The sequence below is a fragment of the Podarcis tiliguerta genome (assembly GCF_965153285.1).
Source record: "Podarcis tiliguerta genome assembly, chromosome: 13".
NCBI classification, from domain to species: domain Eukaryota; kingdom Metazoa; phylum Chordata; class Lepidosauria; order Squamata; family Lacertidae; genus Podarcis; species Podarcis tiliguerta.
The window spans coordinates 17,470,494-17,496,069 of NC_139546.1; the positions used below are offsets into that span (position 1 = coordinate 17,470,494).

The 25,576-nt window shown below is 46.9% G+C and overlaps 1 protein-coding gene across 7 annotated transcripts in view; it reads right to left on the minus strand.

Annotated features, from left to right (window-relative positions):
* The window catches only part of CPT1C (carnitine palmitoyltransferase 1C), a 51,634-nt gene that overhangs the window by 16,640 nt on the left and 9,418 nt on the right, over positions 1-25,576 (minus strand). For 4 of the 7 annotated variants that reach the window (XM_083408155.1, XM_083408157.1, XM_083408153.1 and 1 more), the window contains 8 exons: positions 10,829-10,993; positions 9,179-9,318; positions 7,792-7,963; positions 5,991-6,092; positions 4,927-5,064; positions 4,724-4,801; positions 3,261-3,368; positions 1,091-1,178 (listed from right to left, as the gene is read on the minus strand). In XM_083408155.1, coding sequence (XP_083264281.1) covers positions 1,091-1,178; positions 3,261-3,368; positions 4,724-4,801; positions 4,927-5,064; positions 5,991-6,092; positions 7,792-7,963; positions 9,179-9,318; positions 10,829-10,969 — 967 coding nt within the window. In that variant the 5' untranslated portion in view covers positions 10,970-10,993. Of the gene's footprint in view, positions 1-578; positions 664-1,090; positions 1,179-3,260; positions 3,369-4,723; positions 4,802-4,926; positions 5,065-5,990; positions 6,093-7,791; positions 7,964-9,178; positions 9,319-10,828; positions 10,994-11,133; positions 11,260-25,576 lie in introns of those variants that run through there. The other 3 variants (XM_083408159.1, XM_083408154.1, XM_083408158.1) reach the window with 3 other exon arrangements.

Here is a 25,576-nt window from a genome sequence, read left to right on the forward strand (position 1 = left end):
GAGGTGGAACGTTCTTGCCCTTTGAAATCACCTCTGCTGCTTGGCGGAAGGTGGGCAATGGAAGACATTGCCCTGCATCTGTTTTGCCATCCCCAGGATGCTCCTGCCGGGAGGTTAACTAAATTCCCTACTCCTTGTAAAAGGTAAGGTAAAGAACCTCTGGATGGTTACGTCCAGTCAAAGGCGACTATGGGGCTAAATCACTTCTGGCACAATGGAACACTGTGACGGAAGCCAGAGCGCACGGAAACACCGTTTACCTTCCCGCCACAGTGGTACCTATTTATTTACTTGTACTGGCATGCTTTCGAACTGCTAGGTTGGCAGGAGCTAGGACAGAGCAATGGGAGCTCACCCCGTCATGGGGATTCGAACTGCTGATCTTCTGATCAGCAAGCCCGAGAGGCTCGGTGGTTTAGACCACAGCGCCACCCGCATCCCTTCTTGTAACAGTTATGGTTACAGAGAGGGTTAAATAGGAATGGTGAGTGCTTCCCAGAACCACAGGTAACAATGAGTGTGGATACTTTGGGGTGATGATGTCGGGAAGGGAAGCAAGGGTTGCGAGAGGATCCTACCTCCCTCCATGCCTGGGACGCGGGTTGTATTAAACATGCGTTCGTACTGAGCTGAGCACATGGGAAGGCCGCCTTGAATCATCAGCTGGAGAGGCGTGGGAAGCGAAGAGAGAGAAAGGGAGAGATTGAGAAAGAGCAGCAGTCAAGGAGATGCACCAGCCAATGACTTGGGGAAGAAAGAAAGAAAAATAAGGAGGGCAACCATCAGCTTTGAGCAACACTGAAAGTCCTTCCGACACAGAACTGAACCGGGTAGGCAAAGCTCAGATTGCAAATTCCAGGGTGGCATTCCTGATTTTGTAACCCACAGGCTGCAGGCAAGACAGGGTGCAATAGATCCTTGCTGTAAGCTGAAATCCCAGAAATATAAAGTGTTGAAAAAAGGTGTTAGTACCTGGACTAGGTCAGAAAACCCACCAAGAGACACCATGAAGCAGACTCGCCCTGCAAAAGGCCCCACAGTAGGTGGGGGCGGAGTGGAGTGTTTCATAATACCCCCCTGATTCACTTACCCTTCCCCACCCCAGGCAACCGGGTGGTATTGAAGAGACGTTCCCATTGGGCCGCACAGAGGGGGATGAAGGAATTTGGGGTGATGTTCTGTTTTCAGATGGGAGGCAAGCTCAGGTTTAGATGCAGGGGTTAGGGAACCAAACATGGAAGAGATCTGCGGTTATTTTTAAGACGCTCAGTGAACCTAGCTTGGTTGGGGAACTTAACAAAAAATTAAAAATCCAGACGTAAATACATTTCTTAAAAGTAGAGCTGGAATTATAAAACATGTGGGAATTCGAGGCCAGATACTAAGAAAGAAGCTACAAATGCACCCTTGACATGTGTGTAGCTTTGATTAGGAGGAGGAGTTTGGATTTGATATCCCGCTTTATCACTACCCAAAAGAGTCTCAAAGCGGCTAACAATCTCCTTTCCCTTCCTCCCCCACAACAAACACTCTGTGAGGTGAGTGGGGCTGAGAGACTTCAGAGAAGTGTGACTGGCCCAAGGTCACCCAGCAGCTGCATGTGGAGGAGCGGAGACGCGAACCCAGTTCCCCAGATTACAAGTCTACCGCTCTTAACCAGTACACCACACTGGCTCTAGTAGCATGACTGGCAAGCAGACCATTGTACACAGCACCTAGGGCAAAGCTTGCTCTCTACCCAGGTGGGAGACCTCAGGCATAATACTGGCAGTTTGGGTTCATGTATAAGCCAGTCACCTCCAGCCCTGCCCTCACCAAGTAGCCCCTCGCTTGAAGTTTTGTTTTTACTTTTCGGCAGCTGTGGGAGCTCCATTTTGCACCAGAGCGCTGGAGGGAGGGTGTTTTGTCCTCCCCCCGCCCCCCCCCATGCTGGCAATCAAGATTAGACCTCAAAGTTGCTATTAGGCCTATGGTGAGGCAATGGTGTAGGACAGGCATAGACAAACTCAGCCCTCCAGATGTTTTGGGACTACAACTCCCATCATCCCTGACCACTGGTCCTGTTAGCTAGAGATGCTGGGAGTTGTAGTCCCAAAACATCTGGAGGGCCGAGTTTGCCTATGCCTGGTGTAGGAATATGGATTCCTTTATCCCAAGGGCTGAATGTGGCCCTCTAGGACACACTATCTTGCTCTCTGAACTTTCCAGAGGCCACACTCCTTGCTGGCCCTGGTTCACCCCCCCCCCCTGAGTGTTTTGACTTGGCTAGACCACATCCTTGAACTCTTAATGCCTTTTGCTTCTCCAGACGAAGGACAGAGAGTGCTGCGTGCAGAAACAAAGTCTAGTGCACAAAGGTAAAATTTGCATATGTTGCCCTGCCCACTTTTGCTTCTGGACCCGCCCACCTATCACATGCGGCCCTTGGGAGGCTGCTCAGAATGGCATAAGAGCCCTCAAGCTGGAAGGGTACCCCATACAGACTGTATGCCCAGTGCCTTTTGCAAGTCACTGTCTCTCAACTCAGCTTCCTGAGCTCCTTGGGAAATGGGTGGGATGCAAGAATATTAAATAAAGAGCAACTCTACGGGCTGTTGCTATGCCACAGCCAGCAACGCTGGTGTTTGCTAGCCCGGTAGTCTTAGTCCATCTTACGAAGCCAACAAAACATTCTATATCTACACTTTGCCACACCCCAAGTTCTTCTCTTTGATCCTGCTTGCTCCTTCTGCAAGCTCAGCCACTCACAGCATTGGACCAGGAAGAGAAAACAAGGAGAAGGAGCTAATTGCATTCCATTGGAATGTAAGGTGCAATTTAATGCAGGAGAAGGGTGGTTTAACAAAGTGAAGTGCACTAGCAATAAAAGAGCCCTTGTACCACTTTAATGGCCACAGCTTCCCCCAGAGCATCCTGGGAACTGTAGTTAGTTGAGGTTCTCCTAACCACTCTTAGCACCCTTTAAAAACTACAGTTCCCAGAATTCTTTGGAGGAGGCTATGGCTGTTGCAGTGCTAGAAGAGTGCTTCAAAGGTATGGGTGTGGTCTGGGTTTATACAGCTACACCAGCCAGCTAGACACCTGCTATGCTTCTATCCTATACTCACAAACACACACACACAAACATCCCAACAAGTTGACAGCAACCTCATTCGTCCTACTTCTCAATCTGACTTCCAGTTCCCCATTTAGGGAGAGGGAGTTCACACTACCTACTGGCTGTGCTCCTCCATCCCATCATATACTTTGATCTCACTTACTGGTTTGATCTCTTCCCGAGTGAGCTTCCGTCGGTACAGCAACATGGCGTAGACGAGATTCCCAGCACGAGCTGCCTGGATCGGGGTTGGGGTTACGTAAATGAAATCCTAAAAAAAATATTTTTAAATGGTACGCAGAAAGTTAAAATTCACAGCATGTTATACGTTGAAAGAAAATTCTATGAAAATGATGTACTGTTGGTATTTAACTCCCAGTAAATTAGCAAAAATTTATAAAACGGGGTCAAATGTATGCTGGAAATGTAAAGAAAAAGAAGGCACCTTTTATCATATGTGGTGAAAACGTAAGGTAGTAAAATAATTTTGGGAAATGATATGTAATGAGTTGGGAGGTGGGAAATGTTTAAAGTAATCTTTTCTTTAAAACCCGAAGGCTTTCTTTTAGGAATTCTAGGTGCTGAAATCCCAATGGAGCAAAAAAAATTATTTACTGTATTTTTCCCTCTCTAAGACGCACTAGACCATAAGATGCATCTAGTTTTTGGAGGAGGAAAACAAGAAAAAAAATATTCTGAATCCCAGAAGCCAGAACAGCAAGAGGGATTGCTGTGCAGCGAAAGCAGTGATCCCTCTTGCTGTTCTGGCTTCTGGGATAGCTGCGCAGCCTGCATTCGCTCCATAAGACGCACACACATTTCCCCTTACTTTTTAGGAGGGAAAAAGTGAGTCTTATAGAGCAAAAAATATGGTATGTATGCGACCATGGCTGTGTGGATGTTATTGGCTCAGAGATGGAAATAAGTCCTGACCAGAGAAGAATGGCAGATCAAATTGACGGATTATGCCAGAATGGCTAAAATGACCAGAAGAATCAGAAATCAGGAAGACCAAAATTTTAATAATGAATGGGGGGAATTTGTAATTTATCTTAAAGACCATTGTAAACAGTTAAAATCGTTAGTAGGATTGGAATATCACTTGTGCAGTGCTACCTTTGGTTAAGAACTTAATTCGTTCCGGAGGTCCGTTCTTAACCTGAAACTGTTCTTAACCTGAGGTACCACTTTAGATAATGGGCCTCCCGCTGCCACCACACCAATGCTATTCTCATCCTGAAGCAAAGTTCTTAACCCGAGGTACTATTTCTGGGTTGGCGGAGTCTGTAAACTGAAGCGTCTGTAACCCGAGGTACCACTTTAGTTTAATGGTGAATTTTGGAGACAATGGAGAGATAAAAGATTTGGATTATTATAAAAGATGCAGGAGGAAATTATTAACAATGGGGCCCACAAAGGGCAAGAGGGAAGCCCAAGAGATTCCTTGCAATCTTTTTTTTATGTTGCATGCTGGACTGTAAAATTTTAATCTGAAAAACCAAATAAATATTTTTTTTAAAAAAAAATTGTACGCAGAAAGGGTGGGGGGTGTCAGCAGAGACTAAAGAGAGGCACCCCTCCCCTCCGCACCCAAAAACATTCTTTTCCCAGTGTCTTGAAACTCACCATGCCGTAATAGTTGCTATTTACCATCAGGGGGCCTCGGCTACGTAGATAGACGTACTCTTCCCACCAGTCACTCACCTGGGCAAGGTATGAGGTTCAAAAAGGAGAATTAAAAAGACCCACACGTTCTCTATGCGCAGCACAACACAGCTGAAGGAGCTGCCCCCGCCCCGTCCCGCAATCCCAATTTAAGGACCACTCACATAGTTAGATGCCCACCAAGACTTAAGTCTCAGGTACCACTGCAAGCGCGGCCCCAGGGTCCGTTCAAAGTCACGGGCGAGACCTGCCATTCGCTGGAACTCGGTGTCCGTTTTCAGGGGTCGTACAGACTCGAGAAACTAGTGGGGTGAGAGAATTATGGGATTAGGAGGAGGCCATGTTTGGTATGGGTTCTGCAATTGCTCTTGCTCACAGCCTCACATTCTAGAGAGAACAACGGCTGTTGTGTGTTGCTTTCTCTTGGGCAATCCTCTGCAAAGGCCCTTTCAACAGGAAAACCCCATAGAACTGAAAACCACGGTCGCTGTGAATGTGTGGCCATTCGAAAGAAGATTGGCGGATAAAATTGATGGACTATGCAGGATTAGACAAACTAACAGGAAGATTTCGAAACCTGCGGGACCAGAGATTCACAGAAGATTGGTGTAAATTTACGGACTATTTGAAAAGTAATTGTGATGGCCAGATTACATTTGTAGGTTTGCAAGAAGTTTTGTGCGGTGAATAATTTGAATTATTGCATAATTGGATAAAAAGGAAGACGTTAGTTAAAATAATTAAAGGCAATATGAATTTAAGAAATGCAGAAGAAATGATAAAAATGGGGGGGTCATCAGAGGTGCTGATGGAAGTCCAAAAAGATGGTATAGGATGTGAAACTTTGTGGTATGTATGACAATTAATATGTTTAAAAATGAATAAAAATTATTTTTAAAAAAGAAAGAAGAATGTGCGCCCATTCAGAGAGAGGGAAAAGGAGTGCAGAGGCTTCGTATCAGAAAGTACCCAAACCAGGCACCTGCAAATGCGGCCCTCCAGATGTTTTGGGACTACAATTCCTATCATCCCTGACCACTGGACCTGTCAGCTAGTGATGATGGGAGTTGTAGTCCCTAAACATCTGGAGGACCAAGTTTTGGGGTGCCTGATCCAAACGCTCAACCCTCCACTTTTAGCCTGATGTGCTAGGAAAGCAGCGGCAGGTACTAATTTTTTTTGCATCCTCGAATCACAGCAGGAAAAGGGGAAACAAAACCAGACTCACCCTCTGCATGGTGTCCTTGAGGGCTGGAACAGGCAAGCGAGGCAGCGAGGCTTGGTAGCTGTATAGCATGGGTTTCCGCCCAGCAAAGATTTTCACTAAAGCCTGTGATGGGGGGGGGGGGGGAGAGAGAAAGAATGCATTTTATACTACTGTGTTACGGGATTTGTGAGTGTCCTTGAGTTTCCTTGGGGAAATTGGGTGCGATAAAAAAAAGGAAAAGGGGGACATAAAATGTGGAGCCACAAAGTCTGAAAGGGGATTCTTTGATCACTCAGGTGAACATAATTAGAATTCTCCCTACTATCAGGACCTAAATGCACTCAGATGCAGAGAAGGAGTTTGGAAGGACTTACTTCCTAAATGCTTAGAATCCTCCTTTTTCCCCTCCAGCCCCAAAAGAACTTTATTGAAACTCAGAGCAAATGAACCAAGTCTGCATTTAGAAGAACATGTTTGGTCCTTTAATGGTGAAGCGTGGCTTGTGTGGACGACAGAGGGACTTGCTAGCAGCGATCTCTTCAACCTTCATGATCTGAATGGAGTGAGCACAAGCTCTGTGACGGGCTCCCATATCGCGATAGCACTGTGTAACAGCTATGAGTTCCGCTACGAGAATCATAGCGCAACCAGATACCAAAATTTTCCACCTTCAATGGAGCCTTCTCCAAAACCTGTCCACAGTACACAATTTCCCCAGAAGATTTCTTCTTCAGCTGAGACACAAAGTAATAGAAATGGGACTTTGCAACAACATGATTAGGAGCAAAGATGTGCATACGATAGAGAGGTGGTGTTGGGCACTTAGGAGTGGGGAGGCATCTCCCAACTGCTTTGGTGCCCAACGCCTTCATGGCGCTGCCTCTCTCGCTGCCACCCAGGAAAAAACGCTTAGAATCCTCCTTGAAACCGCCCCACTCCATGCATTACGTCCAGGGTGGAGCTAGTAGAGACAGAGACTTTAGGAGTGGGGCTGATGCATGCAGCCTCTCCACCCATGATGTACTGTATTTTTCGCTCTATAGGACGCACTTTTCCCCCTCCAAAAATTAAGTGGAAATATGTGTGCATCCTATGGAGCGAATGCAGGCTTTCGCTGTAGCCTGGAGAGCGAGAGGGGTCGGTGCGCACCAACCCCTCTCGCTCTCCAGGCTTCAGGCAGCTATCTGCAAGCCTTTGGAGCCCGGCGGGAGTTCCCGCTGCGCTCAGAAGGCTTGCGGATAGCTGCCTGTTCTGGGAGCTGGGGTCGGGGGAAGGTTGGGCTTCTCCCGCCCCCAGCCCCGCGGCTAGAAACGAAGCCAAGACAGCAAGCGGGATCCATCCCGCTTGCTGTCTTGGCTTCTGCCAAAGCCGCGCACAGCCTCTCCTGGCTAGAGAGGTTGCGCATGGCTAAAGAGGAAGCCGCTGGCTGTCTTGGCTTCTTTGCTCTTTGGGGGGGAAATAAAAAAAAATCTTTATTAAGTGAGTGGGGCTGAGAGACTTCAGAGAAGTGTGACTAGCTCAAGGTCACCCAGCACCTGCATGTGGAGGAGCAGGAAAGCAAACCCAGTTCACCAGATTACAAGTCCACCGCTCTTAACCACTACACCGAGCAGGCAAAAATCATGATGCAGGAAAAACCATGAAGCCAGCCAATGCCTCCAAATAGCTCCATCCTTATTTTGTACATTGTGACATATCGGCTTAGCTGGTGATCTACCACAATGTTGAAAACCAGATATCGCCCAGCCCTACGCAGCATGCTCCCTTCTCTCAGCCTGCTTCCCAATACATACCCAAGCTGGTATGCTTCTGCGATACATACCAGCCAGACTTTGGTGGTGTTGGAAATCTTGCCGTGCTCCTCAAAGATCCAGCCATGGTAGCACAGCAGCATCTTGAGAATGCTACGCATGGTCACGATGAGGGCCAGCCATAGCCCTGTGGAAAAAGCCAGGGCACTGAGGACTGTCAGGCCTTGATCTGACAGGTAGTCACTGAGGACAACATGGTGGGGAAGGGCAGGAGGAAGAGAGAGGGAGAGGGAGAAAAACGTACAGGCCTTAAAATTAAAACAAGAGAAGAAAACCTAATTCTGTCTTCTAGTCTGACTAACACACATGCACACAAATGCTTAAGGGTTTAAAATGTGGACTTGCTGTTTTAAACCAAAGGTCCGTCTCAGCAAGTCATCTCTCTCCAAAAGCTGCCAATCAAATGCCCCCTCTCTGTGAATATGGAGATTCCATCATGTTAATGCAAGACAGAACTATCCTCCATATGTTTTTCTAAAGTCATCCAAGCAAGAGGCCATTGTTTTGGCAATGAAGTAATGTACTTTCCAAAGCCTGCTGCCAATCAGAGATGTTATCCCCTTAGAAGGAACCCTAGGTGCATACATCCTTACATGAGCCAGGCCCTCTTCAGGCTTGAGGCTGATTCCATGGTACCATGGCTAGCATATGTGGGGCTATCCTATTCAGGCATGAAAACCCCTTCACGTGTTCACACTGAACACCTCAAGAGGACTCTTTTGTCACTAGAAAATTGTCTCCCAACCACAACACCTCTGGTCAAAAGGACCCTGGCAGTACCCAAGTGTTTCTGACCTGAGGGCAACTTCCAGTATCAACAAAATGCACTCTTTCCAATCCCTGGACTGCGTTTGTGAGTGGTTTTGAAGCAACCCTCCAAGAAAACCATTTAAAATAACATGGAACCATGATTTCCCACTATGTGAATAAGCCACAGCAAGCCTTGAATTTGTAGGCTCCCCAGTTTTCCTCTCTCGTTCTCCAGGAGAAGGAGTTTGGAAGCACTTACTTCCAATTTTAAACAAACCATAGTACCCCGTACACAGAGAAATGTAGTTTGTTTAAACCATGTTTTCAGGACAAGATGGGAAGTAAGTCCACAGTTTGATTCTGGGTAGTTCTCGTAAGTGTGAACAAACCACAGTTCTCATAACTTCAGAGGCCACCATAAACAAGGGTTTGTCTAAAAGCAAAGGCTTCTCATTTCCTCCTCATTGGCTTGAAAGGTGACAAGAGGGGTTGGAGAATTCACACAAGCCTGAGATGTGCTGCCGCCTGTTCTCGTAGCAGGAAACCATTATTTCCCAGAATGTATGAAAACCAGGCCTTAGTTTTAGTCTCCCTCCCCCTCATTTATTCACCCACAAGTCCCACCCTTCTCCCTTCCCATCTCCTTACCTGACTGGCAGGTGTTCCTTGATCTTTCCAATCATGCCCATAGAGGGGTCAAGTCGAGAGTACTGGGTTACCAAGATGGCAGTAACCATGAACAGCCAACTGGACGGGCTGGCAGGATACACGCCTGTCACAAAACTGTTCTGTTAGGAGAGGTCACAAAAAGATGAATGTGAACAGATTGCTGCTATCGTCAGGAGTCAAATCTTCTGTAGTTTTGAAGGCACATTTCCCTTTCTTTGGAAAATATGGTACATGGACTGAACTTTGCCCAGTTCCCTAAACTGCTAACTCACTTCCTTTCCCTCAAAACTGCTGGTGTGCACTTTTTCTTGAAGAAGCAGTATGGATTTGTGGAGAGCAGGAAGGCTATACTTGACAACATAGCTATTTCAGCCCTAAAAACCAACCAACACATTGTTTTCTCAGAATGTAAGCTGCATTGAATGTGCTTTGAACTGTTGGATGCTGATTAATGGTGCTTGTTGCTTATAACAAATTAAACAGGCCCCAACATTTTATAAGCTGGCTCTCTCCTTTTTGCTCCGAGCAACCCACCCCCAATTTCCAAGCTACATCTCAGCATCAAACATCATTTTACACAAGGGTTCTGTTTGCATGTCCTTCACATTAAACCATAGTTAGGAACAAACCATAGTCTTAACAAGTACAAGCAAGCTGCTCATTAGTACCAGCTTCTGTCTTTGCGGTACTGGGAGGGAAACAAACTAAATTGTGGTTTAGTATGATCTTCAAATCAGGTAACTGAACTGCTAAGATCACTTGCTGAGTTCATGATGGAGATGAGATTTTAACAAGGACCTCCTAATTCATGACTCTCTTTTATCCTTACAACAACCCTGTATGTCATCCCTCCATAATACAAATGGAGACGGCCTCTTCACAAGGACACCCAATAAATTTATGGATTATTGACTAAAAAGAAACAGGTTGTCAATGTTATTGAACCTTAATTATTGAAGAACAAGCACCGTGATCTCTTTGGGTGGGGGGCACTTGGGCACTTTCCATTCTCTGTTAAACCCTTGAGGGTTAGTTCTAAAATGGTTCCCAGAACCTCCTGTTCCGATTTGGCCACACAAACTTTCATTCGCACCATACCCCGAACCTACTGGACTCAAGTCCTTTCTGATAACTCGGGAGGCCTTGCTCTCATGCCTAACCCAGGCCTTCAGCTGCCTTGGCTTCCCTAGATTACAGTTGAATTCTTCCTAAGGCTCCAACGTGGAAGGGTTGGGTTCCCAAGAATAAACGAAGAGCTGGGCTATCAAGACATGAATGTCACCGAATCGTAGAATTGCAGAGTTGGAAGGCACCAAGAGAGTCATCTAGGCCAACCCAATACAGGAATTTTTCTGCCCAACACAAGGCCAGAACCTATGACTGTCTCATGCTCTACCAACGGAGCTATCCCTCAGATACAAATTAATTCCAGAGCATTTTGAGCAGGTGCCAGCCTGCTTATATAGAGCTCCAGTACAACGTAACTGTAACAACTTTCTGTAACTATCCAATCACTGAACGTCACTTTCGATCCCTTATTTGCATATGTGGACCTGAACTATCTACAGTATCCCCCTGCTGGCCCAGGGTGAGAACTTCAGTACATAACACTCGTTATCCCTATCTTACCCGCAATTGGTTGAATTTCTTCTTCCAGGACCGCAGGCCTGAGCGGTAAACCTCCTTGAGGGCTGCATGGCTCAGCTGGAGGTCGATACCCTCTGGAGAGACCTTGAATTGGAATGCCACAGCCTGGTGAGCCTCCGCCATCTTGGGAGGGTGCTAGCTTGTTGGCTAAGACAAGAGAGAGAACGAGAGGATGAACACATCCCTTTAAACCTGTATCGAGAACCCCTCAAATTTATACATTGACAATTATTATTTATACCCTGGCTTCCACCCCCACCCCCAAACAGGGACTCAAGGTGGCTTACACATAAAAGGCAGAAAGGTATTGTGCCAGTAGTTAAAATGGCACAAAACAGCACTAGGTGGTGGACTGCATTCTGGGGACTTGGAATATCCTTCACTAGTATTGCAGTTTTACCTGGCAAAAGGCTGACATCACAATGACAAAGGTGAGTGTCATTGTGTATTTGGCTGAAACCTAGCCAAACAGACAGCAAAGGTTTGGTGCGAGTTCTGGGAGAAGCCTTGTGTTGCCTACATTCCCTCGCTATAAATGAAGAATTTGAGGAGGTGTGAAAGAAAGAAAGATGGGTCTTCTCTGTGGTGGCACCGTAGTTATGGATAACAGTCCCTATAGGATCCTTGCCTTTCACCTTCCCTTTAGTCGTTCTGGAACTGGCAGTTCGAATGTGCGCAACAGGGTGAGCTCCCATTGCTCTGTTCCAGCTCCTGCCAACCAAGCAGTTTGAAAGCACACCAGTGCAAGTAGATAAACAGGTACTGCTGTGGCGGGAAGGTAAACAGCGTTTCTGTGGTCTCTGGCTTCCGTTAGGGTGTTCTGTTGCGCCAGAAGCAGTTTAGTCATGCTGGCTAAATGACCCGGAAAGCTGTCTGTGGACAAACGCCAGCTCCCTTGGCCTGAAAGTAAGATGAGTGTTGCACCACATAGTCGCCTTTGACTGGACTTAACCATCCAGGGGTCCTTTACCTTTTTACCTTTACGTTCTGGTACTAGGTGAACACCTTTTTTATTTTCTCAGGCTTTTAAATCTTGAATTTGTCTAGTAAATTATAGGATTGGACTATGTCAGGGAACTGCCCTCAGTGCCGGAGGGAGAGAGCAAAATCCAGAGGGATTCCGGAGAGCGTCCCGGGATTGGGAGAGGCAGCCCATCTTCTGGGGAAGAGAATCAGCGTAGCACCAGTGGAGAAGGGGGGCAGATGGGGGAAGCGGCGAGGCGGTCCCATGACTCCTTGCCGGGGACCGGCGGGGAGAGTAGAGGTCCTCCGCTGCCTACGCCCTCCTTGCGCAGAAGGCTTTTGCGCAGAGAGAGTAGGAGGAGACAAGGCGTCAAAGAGCTTCTTTGCTGGAAGAAGTTTAAGAAACGCCCACGGACGGATACTGCCAGCGATTGAGACAGCCACGGGTGAGTGGTTGTCCGGACGGAAAAGGTTCACTCAGGCAACCCAGCCAGGTGTTTGCACCGGCTTACACACGAGCAACCCCTAGAACCACTACAGACTAGGACCTAGGACACCAGGTCTCTGCTCAGCCATGAAGCTCACTGGGTGACCTTGGGCCAGTCACCATCTCTTAGCCTAACCTACCTCACAGGGTTGTTGTGAGAATGAAATGGTGAGAACCATGTACACCACCCTGAGATCCTTGTGAGATAAAAATGGTATATAAACGTAATAGATAATAAAATAATAATAATAGATCTTTAGATATTTCTGAAGTTTGTTTGTCTTTGCTTCTACTTTTGTTTGATACTCTGCTGCTGTTTTTACGCTGTATTTAGATTTTTTTGGTCTTGCCTTTTTAATGCATGCTTTACTTCCACTGTTAGCCACCCAGAATATATACACTGAGTAAATAAACAAGAAATCATTATTTTTTCCCCAATTTGAGTTGAAGGGATATTTATTTTGCCACCAGCTTTAATTATTTTGCCACCAGCTTTACTGCAGTTTACAACAATGGTAAAAACAATAAAATACAATGAAGGAAGTACAAGAACCACAAAATAAAAGCAGCAGAGAAAAGAACCAGAAAACCTTTCATCTCGAAAAGGGTTCAAACTAGAGAAGGATAGCTTTTCTCTGGTACTCAGGGAAAATGAAGGTAGTGCCAGGCAAACATACCAAAAGAAGCACATTTTACAATTTGCACTCCACCACACAGGCCTGATTTGCACATAATGCTAAATCGTGGCTCATTAAACTACATGGTGCATTGAACCACCACATACATGTTAGTGTGAACCCTGGCAGCCACTCGAAAAACCTTGGTTGTAATAAAAAAAGATTTAAACAGATAATGTCGTGATATTAACCTAAAAAAAAGGCAGCTGGGAAAAGGAATCTCCACAATCAAAGCAGCTCCACTGCTTCAGGCAAGAAACATCTGGAATCCCCTCCCTCCAGGGAAAAATAATATGTGTTGGTTTTCACTAAGGGAGAAAATGGATGAATCGCTTCCAAAGGAGGGGTGTGGGCCTTCTGCACAAAATTTACCACATACCTCATTGCACATTGCCAAGGCCCAATACAGGTTTGGCTGCCATGACAACAGTTTTCTGCTGCCAGGGAGTTAAGGGGAATGACAGGAGAGCCGTCAAAAAGAAGGGCAATAACATCTGGCGTAGTAACTCAAAAATACGAGAAGTCTGAGCAGTTTTAACCCACCCCTCATGTGCAGGCTTGGGAATACTCTCCCTTGTCAATAAGAAGAGACTATTCTCTTACCTGAGAATCCAAAAATCAACCACAACTCTAACCACTGGCCCTCACCACCCCAACTAGCTTCCCAGCTCCTACCCATCCCATTACCACATATGTTCCAGGACTAGACTGGAGATGGGGGGGGGGCTTTCCCAGCTGTGAACAGATTGGGCAGGGGGGGCATCCCCTAAGCCTGGGATTCCTAAACTTGGGTCGCCAGCTGTTGTTGGACTACAATTCCCATCATCCCTGACCACTGGTCATGCTAGCTAGGGATAATGGGAGTTGTAGTCTGACAATAGCTGGAGACCCAAGTTTGGGGAACCCTGCTGAAATATACCGTACTCAGAGTCGAGTGTTGAATTTCATGCTCTTTATTCAGCTCGTAGTAATGAATGAAACTTTCCCCAAAATGTCTAGCTATATATACATTAATTACACAATGGGCCCTGCGTGATTGGCTAATTCCGTGCGGTTCCCGTAGGCCAATCAGGTTGCGGCTTCACTTCCTCCAGCAGCCTGATTGGCTGCTCCTGCAGGCCAGTCAGACTGCTGCATTCTAGATCCTTTTGTTCTAGGATTCAGCTCAGTACATAACACTTACCCTAAGCAGAGCTCTCTATCGGTTTATATGGTACAAAATGGCGGGTTGTGCTTTCACCGGCAACTCCAGTCACAATATAAGGTCTGGAAGGTGTGGGTGAAGAGATGGGGAGGAAGGTAAGCTGGCTCCAGGGAAGGGCTATGGAGTCTGTGGTCCTCCAGATGTTGGTGGATGACACCTCCCTTCCGCCTCGACCTTTGACCATACATCTGGGCTGATGGGAGTTGGAGTCTAACAACATCCAGAGGGCTGCAGGTTCTCCTCCCTTGACCTAGGGAAGAAAAATCCTACATGCAGCCCATGCAGCCCTCAATGGCGGCTTTCAGCAACATCTGATGCCCCATACAGTACAGCGGTACCTTGGGTTAAGTACTTAATTCGTTCTGGAGGTCTGTTCTTAACCTGAAACTGTTCTTAACCTGAAGCACCACTTTAGCTAATGGGGCCTCCCGCTGCTGCCGTGCCGCCAGAGCACGATTTCTGTTCTCATCCTGAAGCAAAGTTCTTAACCTGAAGCATTATTTCTGGGTTAGCGGAGTATGTAACCTGAAGCGTATGTAACCCGAGGTACCACTGTACTCCCTTCCCAAAGCCTAGATAGCACTTCCCCAGCTTTGAGGAGGTGGGAGGGCTCTAGAACAAGCAGAAAGGTATAACAGCTCACCTATTCAGGAGATCCTTTTATATACACCGATTTTACACTGTTGGGTTTATCTGGAAAACGCTCAACAAAAATGCAAGGGTTTTCATTGCTGTTTTAAAGGGGTGAGCGAGATGGAGGCAGGATTCGGGGGTTCGGTTCCCTCGCTACTTGCAGCCGTGCTCCTCTACCACCTCCCATCAGCTTGCTCCCTCAGGCTGCAGAGTGTGGCTCCCAAAAACTGTGAGGCTCTTCCCATGGGAGCTGCCATGCTGGGGTTAAGCTAGAGCATGGTTAGGCAAACCAAGGCCCGGGGGCCGAATCCGGCCCAATCGCCTTCTAAATCCGGGCTGAGGACGGGCCGGGAATCAGCATGTTTTTACATGAGTAGAATGTGTCCTTTTATTTAAAATGCATCTCTGGGTTATTTGTGGGGCATAGGAATTCGTTCATTTTTCTCCCCAAAATATTTTCCGGCCCCCCACAGGGTCTGAGGATCAGTGGACCGGCCCCCTGCTGGAAAAGTTTGCTGATCCCTGAGCTAGAGAGATCCCAAGTGGGTCACTGCCTTGCCTTGCCTCAGATATCAAAGCAGGAGGCCCTGCTTTGATGGAGAGCTTTCCACACCATCAGAGTGATTCAGGCATGAGATAAGAGAAATAATTGGCACAGCTACTCACCATGCAGCCAGGGGCAGATTTATGTCTTATCATGTTTTTAATATTCTGTTGAGAGATGCCCAGATGGGCGGGGTATAAAGTATTACTACTACTACTACTACTATTATTATTATTATTATTACTACTATTATTATTATTATTATTATTATATGCTGAGGCCCTAAACTACAGCAAGTCAAAGGGGCCCCACAGAATCTGTCCATAACACTAATAGCAAGGGCAATGAAAATAGAAACATTGTTTTATATTTGCATTTATATATGCACACAGACAAGGATGGAGCTAAAAACTAAAAATCTCGATACCAGTGTTTCCTGAAGCTTTTACAGCGGAGGCATACAATCATATAACACCCCCTCGCCCAGATTTTAGAGGCTGGCCTTATACACTTCTGTGTTAGTTGCTATTCTGGGTGTGCCACATTGTGAGAATACAAGATCAGAGAAGCAGCTCATGCAATACGCAGCCTCCCCCAAGGGCAGGAAATTATGATAATGCCTTTGCTACGTCTAAGTTATTGATTTAATTACATCAGAGGGAAAGAAGAACCTTTTGATTCCCTGCTCCACCCAGATATAAGGCTGTCCCAAACAATCCACAAGCTGTAACCAAGTCTTGATAGGAGTTTGTTTCGGGGAACTAAACCACAAGCCCAGGTAGGGCTGGACAATACTGTCTATCAATTTAGCATCCAAAACTGGTTTGAAGTCCATATCATGATATCGGTTTCATAATTTTTGACCTGGCAGGTAAAAAGTTAAAGGTAAGTCAAAGGCGACTATGGGGTTGCAGCGCTCATCTCGCTTTTAGGCCGAGGGAGCCAGCGTTTGTCCAGAGACAGCTTTCCGGCTCATGTGGCCAGCAGGACTAAAGCGCTTCTGGCACAATGGGACACCGTGACGGAAACCAGAGCGCACGGAAATGCCGTTTACCTTCCCGCCGGAGCGGTACCTATTTATCTACTTGCACTGGCGTGCTTTCAAACTGCTAGGTTGGCAGGAGCTGGGACAGAACAACAGGAGCTCACTCTGTCACAGGGATTCGAACCGCCAACCTTCTGATCGGCAAGCCCAAGAGGGTCTGTGGTTTAGACCACAGCGCCACCCATGTCCTGGCAATATATTGCGAATCATGATGCATGTTTGTGTGTGTGTGTGTGTGTGTGTGTGTGTGTGCTATGCAAAAATCACAATGTGGGGAAAACTGTGAAGCCAGCCAATGCCTCTGCTAGGGTTGCCATATTTCAAAAAGTGAAAATCCAGATACAAAAGTTGTTGAACTATTATTTTTTTTTAGGAAATTTGCCAAAAAAGCAACACTTCCAACATGGCTTCCCGCGTTTTCCTGAACATTTTTACTGATTTTGGGAAATTTCGCCCGGATGGATGGCAGCCCTACTCATCATAAAGGTAAAGGTAAAGGGACCCCTGACCATTAGGTCCAGTCATGACCAACTCTGGGGTTGCGGCGCTCATCTCGCTTTATTGGCCAAGGGAGCCATGTGGCCAGCATGACTAAGCTGCTTCTGGCGAACCAGAGCAGCACACGGAAATGCCGTTTACCTTCCCGCAGGAGCAGTACCTATTTATCTACTTGCACTTTGACATGCTTTCGAATTGCTAGGTTGGCAGGAGCAGGGACCGAGCAATGGGAGCTGACCCCATCGCGGGGATTCGAACCGCCAACCTTCTGATCGGCAAGTCCTAGGCTCTTAACCCACAGCGCCACCCGCGTCCCTACTCATCATAGCTCCATCCTTATTTTAGACATTGTGATATATCAGGATGTAGCGATGTTCGGCTGGTGATATATCATGAAGTTGAAAACCTCCATCTGGTTGGCCACCGTGAGAACAGAATGGTGGATTAGATGAGCCACTTGATGAAGCAGGCTCTTTTTGTGTTCTTGTTTTCTACAGCAGAACGATAACGAGAGATGATGTGCATCTCTGGAAAGATAAAATAAAATAAAAAAAAAGGCTTCCAAAGCTCAGCAGGGCATTAGGAAAATCTGATCAGATTGCTTTTGTAAGATAAGAACCACAGTCAGGATCCACAATCGCTTTCCCAGGAAAACAGGGCGTGAGCCCAGGTGTTCTGGCTAGATCCCAACTGGGCAAAAGTTGGCAACTCTCTGATCTAGAAACCTCCCTAAAGTGCCCCTTGCACAATCCTGTTATTCTCAAGGTGTTTCAGCTGCATCATCACAAGCTAGGAGAAGCACACCTCAGAGCATGGGACCAGGTTCCACAAGGGACTGGGAACAGTGGCGTAGCGTGGGGGGTGCAGGGGGGGCCGTCCGCATCGGGCGCAACATCTGGGGGTTAGGGTTAGAGGGTGCAAATCCACGGGTTAGGGGGTACAAATTACTTGCCTTGCCCCGGGTGCTGACAACCCACGCTACGCCACTGACTGGGAAGGCAGGGCCTGCCCCACGGAAGCACCCCTCTCCAACCCCACTGGGACCAGAATCACAGTGTGTCCAAGTGGAAAGACTCCAGCATCGTCCGCCTGCTCAGGCCTAGGCATAGTCTAACAGGCAGGACCTATTGTCGTCTCTCCCTGTCCATCAGAACTCGTAGTGAAATGGATCGGTTGTTACCAGACATGGGTCTGGGTACCCTGGGACAAGCAGGCACTGGGACGCTTGAGAGATGTGTAGATGTCTGCAGGGAGCAGGACTGGACTGTCACCAGCTGGTGAATCATAGGTCCAAACCCCTGCAATGCAGGAATCTCAGCTAAAGCATCCATGACAGATGACCATGTGACCTCTGCTTAAAGACCTCCCGAGGGAGACCGTTCCACTGTTGAACAGCTCTTGCTGTCAGAAAGCTCTTCCTGATGTTTGGTCAAAATCTCCTTCCTTGGAACTTGAAGCCGTTGGTTTGAGTCCTACCCTCCAGAGCAGAAGAAGACAAGCTAGCTACATTTTTCCATGTGACAACCCTGTAGACCAGTGTGTCCCAACTGGAATCCATATGGCCCCCTGGGGTGCCCCAAGATATTCCAAGGGGGGCACAGGTGAAAATTACATAAATGAGGGGGGGGGCACAGCATGAGGCTAAGGAGCCGCAGAAGGAAGTGAGAAGAAAAGAAATGAATTTTTTAAAAAGAAAATTCTGATTGGCTGAGGATCTGCTTGGCCAATCACCAGCAGGTAAGGGGGCGGCCCACCAGGGGGCAGCCTAGCACTTATTTTTTTTGCCACATGCATTTTCTTGGAGCAGTCCTGGTTTGTTTCCAGCAGGAGAGGGAGATATCTGAAGCTCCTGTTTTGACCACTGCTTGTAGCTGCCGCCAGTGCCGGCCTAGCGCCAAGCAGATTGGGGCCTTCAGATGTTAACTAAGGGCGCAGGGCCCTTCAGCAGCATCGGCCTGGTTCTGCAAAACATGGGGCGAAACCCCGCCTAGTCCAGCAGGGTCATCTGGTGCTTCTGACTTGCATCTAGTAAATAACTAAGTGTCTACTCAGAAGAAAGCCGCACTGAGTTCAGTGGGCCTTACTCCCAGGTAAAGGTGTGGGGGGCTATATAGTGTTTTATCTAGGCAGCCGGGGCTCCTCCGGATGACAAGATCTTTTTGCACCAGGTCAGTGAGGACCACTTGCTTTTTAAAATTCTCCCATATATACAGAACTCCCTGTGCGCCTTTTGCAGACCCTCCAAGTGTCCCAATTTTCCAAGGACAGTCTCGGATTTACAGATGTCGCCCCAGTTTCTGATTTGATCCTGGAATGTCCCGCTTTTCCTTAGGACGTCCCAATTTTCATCAGAGAAATGTTATCTGACCACTGAGCCATCTGAAGGCAACCCTGTATAGGGAAGGGCGTTTTCTTTAATGTTTAATGTTTTCTTATGTTTTTATATATGTTGGAAGCCACCCAGAGTGGCTGGGGCAAACCAGTCAGATGGGTGGGGTATAAATAATAAAATTATTATTATGGAATAGGACGTCTCTATTTCCATCAGAGAAATGTTGGAGGGTGTGCTTTTGAACTGTTATCTGTAGGTTTCTCCCTCTGTGTCAAATAACTGGGGTTAAAAAAAAGTGTTGTTTACTTTTTATAATACATGGAAGATGGATCTCCCTCAGGAGGTTGCGGACGCTCCATCCTTGGAGGTTTCTAGGAAGAAAACAAGGTCGGAAGGGGGCCACGGTTGGAAAAAGGTTGGGAAACACTGCCCAGCTCCTTCAACCGTTCCTCATAAGGCTTGGTTTCCAGACCCTTGATCACCTTGGTCTGGACTTCACCTTGATCATCTTGGTCTGGACTTCAGTCCTGTTTTGTGCTGCTTCACCAGCATGTTCCCTGCAGGATCTCCCACCCCACTTTAGTACAGTGGTACCTCGGGTTAAGTACTTAATTCCTTCCGGAGGTCCGTCCTTAACCTGAAACTGTTCTTAACCTGAAGCACCGCTTTAGTTAATGGGGCCTCCTGCTGCTGCCACGTCGCCGGAGCACGATTTCTGTTCTCATCCTGAAGCAAAGTTCTTAACCTGAAGCACTATTTCTGGGTTAGCGGAGTGCATAACCTGAAGCGTATGTAACCTGAAGTGTATGTAACCCGAGGTATCACTGTATATGCATACGGAAGAGGGTCAGTCCTTCCAGCAGAAGCTAGTGGAGTGTGTAACCTGAAGCGTATGTAACCTGAAGTGTATGTAACCCGAGGCAGCACTGTAGATCTAGGCTGGTGAAACTGGTTCGACTCACTGCTGAGCTAGAGATATCCGGAGTGGCCACGGACAGACTCCTCTTTCTCAGCCTCAGTTTCCCATCTGTGTGGGAGCGGTAATATAATCTACTTCGCACGGTCGCTGTAAAGAGCAACAAGTGCTATTATATAACAAGCCTGCCTTTTCCTAGACCCCCATCCCCAAACACAATGATGTGACCTTACATAAAATCCTATGCTCTCTACCCCAGAAGTAGCTGCTGCTAAGCATTTTGTAGGAAAACCATGGGGTGTTAATTGGTTAACGTCTGTTGCACACTGCCAGCAAAAGACCGGATGCAGCTGGGCATGAATATAAAGGAAGAAACTGGGGTTTCCCTCCCCCCTTCTAGCGTAAGCAAATATTGTTGCCTTGGGCACAGGCTGCAACTCCAGCAGATTTTAAAATAGTTAATGTTTGCTGCACGGAAGTAGGGTGCATGCAAACTATGAGCCAGCATGGGAGTCTAGGGTGTTAAGAGATGGAGGGCCGTTTCAGAAACAAGGGCAGGATCTAAATTCCAACAACAACAACACAGACACCTTTTAATTCAGGTAAGCTGCCCACTTTTCCAACTCCAAGCAAGATACCTTAGGTTAGGAATTTGTATCTCTCACAGGCTTAGACTGCAAACCTATGTCAGGCACAGGTTGGATGAAGAAGTCTGGTAGAAGCCTGCCCATAGCTGTCAACGTTTCCCTTTTTTAAAGATGAATTCCCCTATTCCAAACAGGATTCCTCGCAAGAAAAGGGAAAAGTTGACAGCTACGAAACTGCCTCCCAAGAGTCCCCCAGGGAGGGCTCTGAAGATGACACCTTAGAGCCCACAGCCTGGTGGTGGGACACAGTGGAGCCATCAGCAGAAGGGAAGAGCTGGGAGCGGACAGAAACCAGAGGCTTGAGCTTCAGGGGGCTCAGGAGAAGGGGGGTCCTCCAGGACAGGATCAGAAGAAGAAGAAGAAGAAGAAGAAGAAGAAGAAGAAGAAGAAGAAGAAGGGGAGTTTGGATTTGATATCCTGCTTTATCACTACCCGAAGGAGTCTCAAAGCGGCTAACATTCTCCTTTCCCTTCCTCCCCCACAACAAACACTCTGTGAGGTGAATGGAGCTGAGAGACTTCAGAGAAGTGTGACTAGCCCAAGGTCACCCAGCAGCTGCATGTGGAGGAGTGGAGACGCGAACCCGGTTCCCCAGATTACGAATCTACTGCTCTTAACCACTACACCACACTGGCTGCGTGAGCGCAAACAGTCCCTGTTATGTATTCATCTGCGTTTGCCTGAGCTTGAGTCTGGACTAAGGATTCTGAGCTCCTGTGTTCTGATTCAATACATGCTGTCCAATCACAGAACATTTCAGGATTTGGGCCTTGGCCATTGGCCCTTGGACTCTTGAGTCGTGATTCGCAGTTTGGAAGTTTAGACAGCCAATCACGTTGGGAGCGAGAGTGGCCCAGGCTTTCAGAAATGTATCTAAGCAGTTGCTTTGCCTCTTTCCCCACTTATGCACAACGGTACCTCAGGTTACAGACGCTTCAGGTTACAGACTCCGCTAACCCTGAAATAGTACCTCAGGTTAAGAACTTTGCTTCAGGATAAGAACAGAAATCGTGCTCCGGCGGCGTGGCGGCAGCGGGAGGCCCCATTAGCTAAAGTGGTGCTTCAGGTTAAGTACAGTTTCAGGTTAAGTATGGACCTCCGGAACGAATTAAGTACTTAACCCGAGGTATCACTGTAGCTCAATAAAGGTTCTTGCTGTTATCACTGTGTCTAGCCTCGTGGGAACCCTTATTCTCCTCCTTATTCTCCTCCCCCTGACTCCCCATTCCAGAATGGCCCGGTCCTTTACAATGCGCCTGACATGCCCAGAAGAGCCTTTTTTCTGCTTGGGAGGGATCCAGAGTGAGAGGCTAGAGGGGAAAGGTCATGCCTACAGCTTAGTTTCAGCAACACCTTTGTTGAGTCAAGGCTAACCAGGAGCATTGCTGAATTGTTGTTTCTCTGCCAATAAAAAGCTAACTGCATTCCACCTTCCATGTGTGTGCCTGCCTAGCAGATGACCTGGCTCCTTGACAGCTCCTTGACACCTTAGTTAATGGCCCATTGCTCTCAGTGGAGAAGCAAGTCTGCAATCCTAACCCCACTTGCCTGGGAGTAAATTGCATTGAGTTTAACAGCACTTAATTCCGAGTGGACTTGGGTAGGCTTGAACTGCAAATCATTACTAAGTGATCCCATTAACTCCTATGGGACCTATGTGCAACTAAGGTTGAGATCCTGTAGGCACTCTTGCCTGGAATAAGCCTCATTGATTTCGATGGGAATTTAAATCTAAGTACAGTGGTACCTCAGGTTAAGTACTTAATTCATTCCAGAGGTCCGTTCTTAACCTGAAACTGTTCTTAACCTGAAGCACCATTTTAGCTAATGGGGCCTCCCGCTGCTGCCGCACCGCCAGAGCATGATTTCTGTTCTCACCCTGAAGCAAAGTTCTTAACCTGAAGCACTATTTCTGGGTTAGCAGAGTCTGTAACCTGAAGCGTATGTAACCTGAAGCGTATGTACCACTGTAGAAGTGCCTGGAATTGTGCTGTTAGTCTAGGCCCAACCCACAGAATTTGGCAATACTGTGATATCTTGTCATAATCTACATTAACCCTTGAAACCTCTGGGAGAGTTGGGAGATTAATGTTAAGTGAGATGGGAGTTGTGATGTGATAATTAATTTGGAGAGGGAAGAATCCCTGGTTTCCTTAGAGAGACAGTGGGAAAATGTGAGCACAGGACTTCTGAGCTAGAGCAAGAACACAGGGAAGAAAATAATATCAGCATTTTCCGAGGCAAGAACGGCGGTAGCTAATCTCTTCCTCGGGAGGCAATGGACTGGAGTACATATTCATTTGGATATAGGGAAGGTGGAAATGCAGTTCAGAATCATGCACACACACCCCACTCAGAATCATACGACTGCAGAGTTGGAAGAGACCCTGAGGGTCATCCAGTCCAACCCCCTGCAATGAAGGAATTTTTTTGCTCAACGTGGGGCTCAAACCCACAACCCTGAGATTAAGAGTCTCGTGCTCTACCGACTAAACATTCAGATGTCACCTGCGACCTTCTGCATGCAGGGCAACTGCTCTGCCACTGAGCTATATGGCCCTGCCCTGCTGATAGATCGGTCTCCCATGCAAATCTTGCTTCTCCATTGAGGACTTTCTCCCTTTAACATTTGGATTTTGGGGGTGTTCAGCACTATGATTCACAGCAGGGCTCATGCACAAACACTTATCTGCCCTGTGGCAAATCCACCCTGAGTATCGCACTCTCAAACTCTATGAACCTCTGCTCCGTTCAAAGTCCACCAAGCTCAGCAGCTACCTCACAAAGACAAAGAATGTCATTCCCCAAACAGAAACTAGCCACCATCCAAAAGTGGGTGCTCTCTTTTTTTTAATTTTTAATTTTTTGCTCTTCGCATAATACCTTTGAAAAATAAATTTTGCATTAAGAGAGACTTAAAATAAAGGTTTGAAGAAGCTTTGCTCGTGCAGGACCCATTTCATATGCAGAGTCAGGTCTGTTAACATACTACTAGGTGCAGATCTACTTTGAAATTACCATATTTTTCCATGTACAGTGGTACCTCGGGTTAAGTACTTAATTTGTTCCAGAGGTCTATTCTTAACCTGAAACTGTTCTTACCCTGAAGCACCACTTTAGCTAATGGGGCTTCCTGCTGCCGCCACGCCGCCGGAGCATGATTTCTGTTCTTATCCTGAAGCAAAGTTCTTAACCTGAGGTAATATTTCTGGGTTAGCGGAGTCTTTAACCTGAAGCGTATGTAACCTGAAGCGTATGTAACCCGAGGTACCACTCTATAACACGCCCCCATGTATAAGATGCCTCCTATTTTGGGACACTCTAAATTAAGAAAACGGGGGGAGATTGCCCATATTTTTTGAGCTTTTTAAAGGGGGGATTGCCAAAAATCGCTCACCCTCATGACCTGCGCTGCCACTTGCACGCGTCGTAATACCTGCTTATTGTCAGTCCCTTTGCCAGCAGATGCTGCCAATCGCCCGCCCAATTGATGCAGAAACAGCCAATCAACACCAGCCCTTGCCACAGCAACTAGTAACACACCCAATAGCCGCTGACAATCTCCAGGTCGTGACAGCAACCAATCACACGTCCCCCCTGGGCACTATCCATGTATAAGATGACCCCTGATTTTTTACCTCATTGTTTAATTTAAAAAAACCTCATCCTATACACAGAAAAGTATGGTAATGCTTAAGCTTCAAGGCTCCAGAAGGGCCCCAGAAGCAACTACAGTCCATATTGCTTTAAAAAGCACATCATGCACATATATATAATTTTTCTTACTTTTCACCTCCCCAAAACTCAGAAACTATGAGGCATAGGGAATTTCAATTCACACTAGTGACTTTGATGTGTGAGATAATCCAATCCAGTGGTTTTAATCAAAATCTGAGATGTGGTAGTTAATTATTTTAATATATATGAAAAATGTGGCAATCTCTTGTGGAATACGCCCATTGAAGCAGTGGTTATTCAGACCACGTTGCTGGTTGTGAAGGACTCCCCATAACAGTCCAAGCTTCAGGGCCTCTAACATGTGGGTCTGCCACTGCAGGCTACCTGTACATATGTAACAACAGGCTTCTACAAATGCCATTTTTTCCTCCCCTATATGGAGATAATTTCAGCACAGAAGAACTGTTTTCCACAAGACACAAACAGATCTATTTATGCACAGCAAGACTTCATAATAAAGCCATTGCAATAGGAAGAACACCCTGGTAATTACTGGCCAGGCATGCCCCCCCCCCCAGCAAAGTATAGTTATGGGTGACAGAACCAGGGCAGCCACTGCCTGAGGGAAATTTCTTTAGGCAGGGACAGCCAAAGGGAATATGGCAAATTGTATAGATACTTAAGAAACTGCCTGTGGGTTAGAGGCAGTGGCCAGTTAACAAGTTTTCAGTCGAATGAGAAATCTGATAAACCGCACATTTCAGAGTTATCCTTTTCCTTGCAATCCTATTTGTTTAAAAAAGCATGTCGTTGCGCCTGCAACCCAAATACTTGCTCTGTTGATTGTGCATCTTTTGCAACCAGGTCAGTGATTTTTTTAAAAAATAGTAACAACTCCTCTAGGCGTTGAGGGCAATTTCCACAGGGACTGCAATGAACATGGATGGGAAACTGAACCTTACCCTCCCCAGCTGTGATCCCAAAATAAAAAATTCTGTCCCCAAACACCTGTGCTGCAATGGCACCAATGAAGGCTTTATAATAATAATAATTTATTATTTATACCCCACCCATCTGGCTGAGTTTCCCCAGCCACTCTGGGCTCC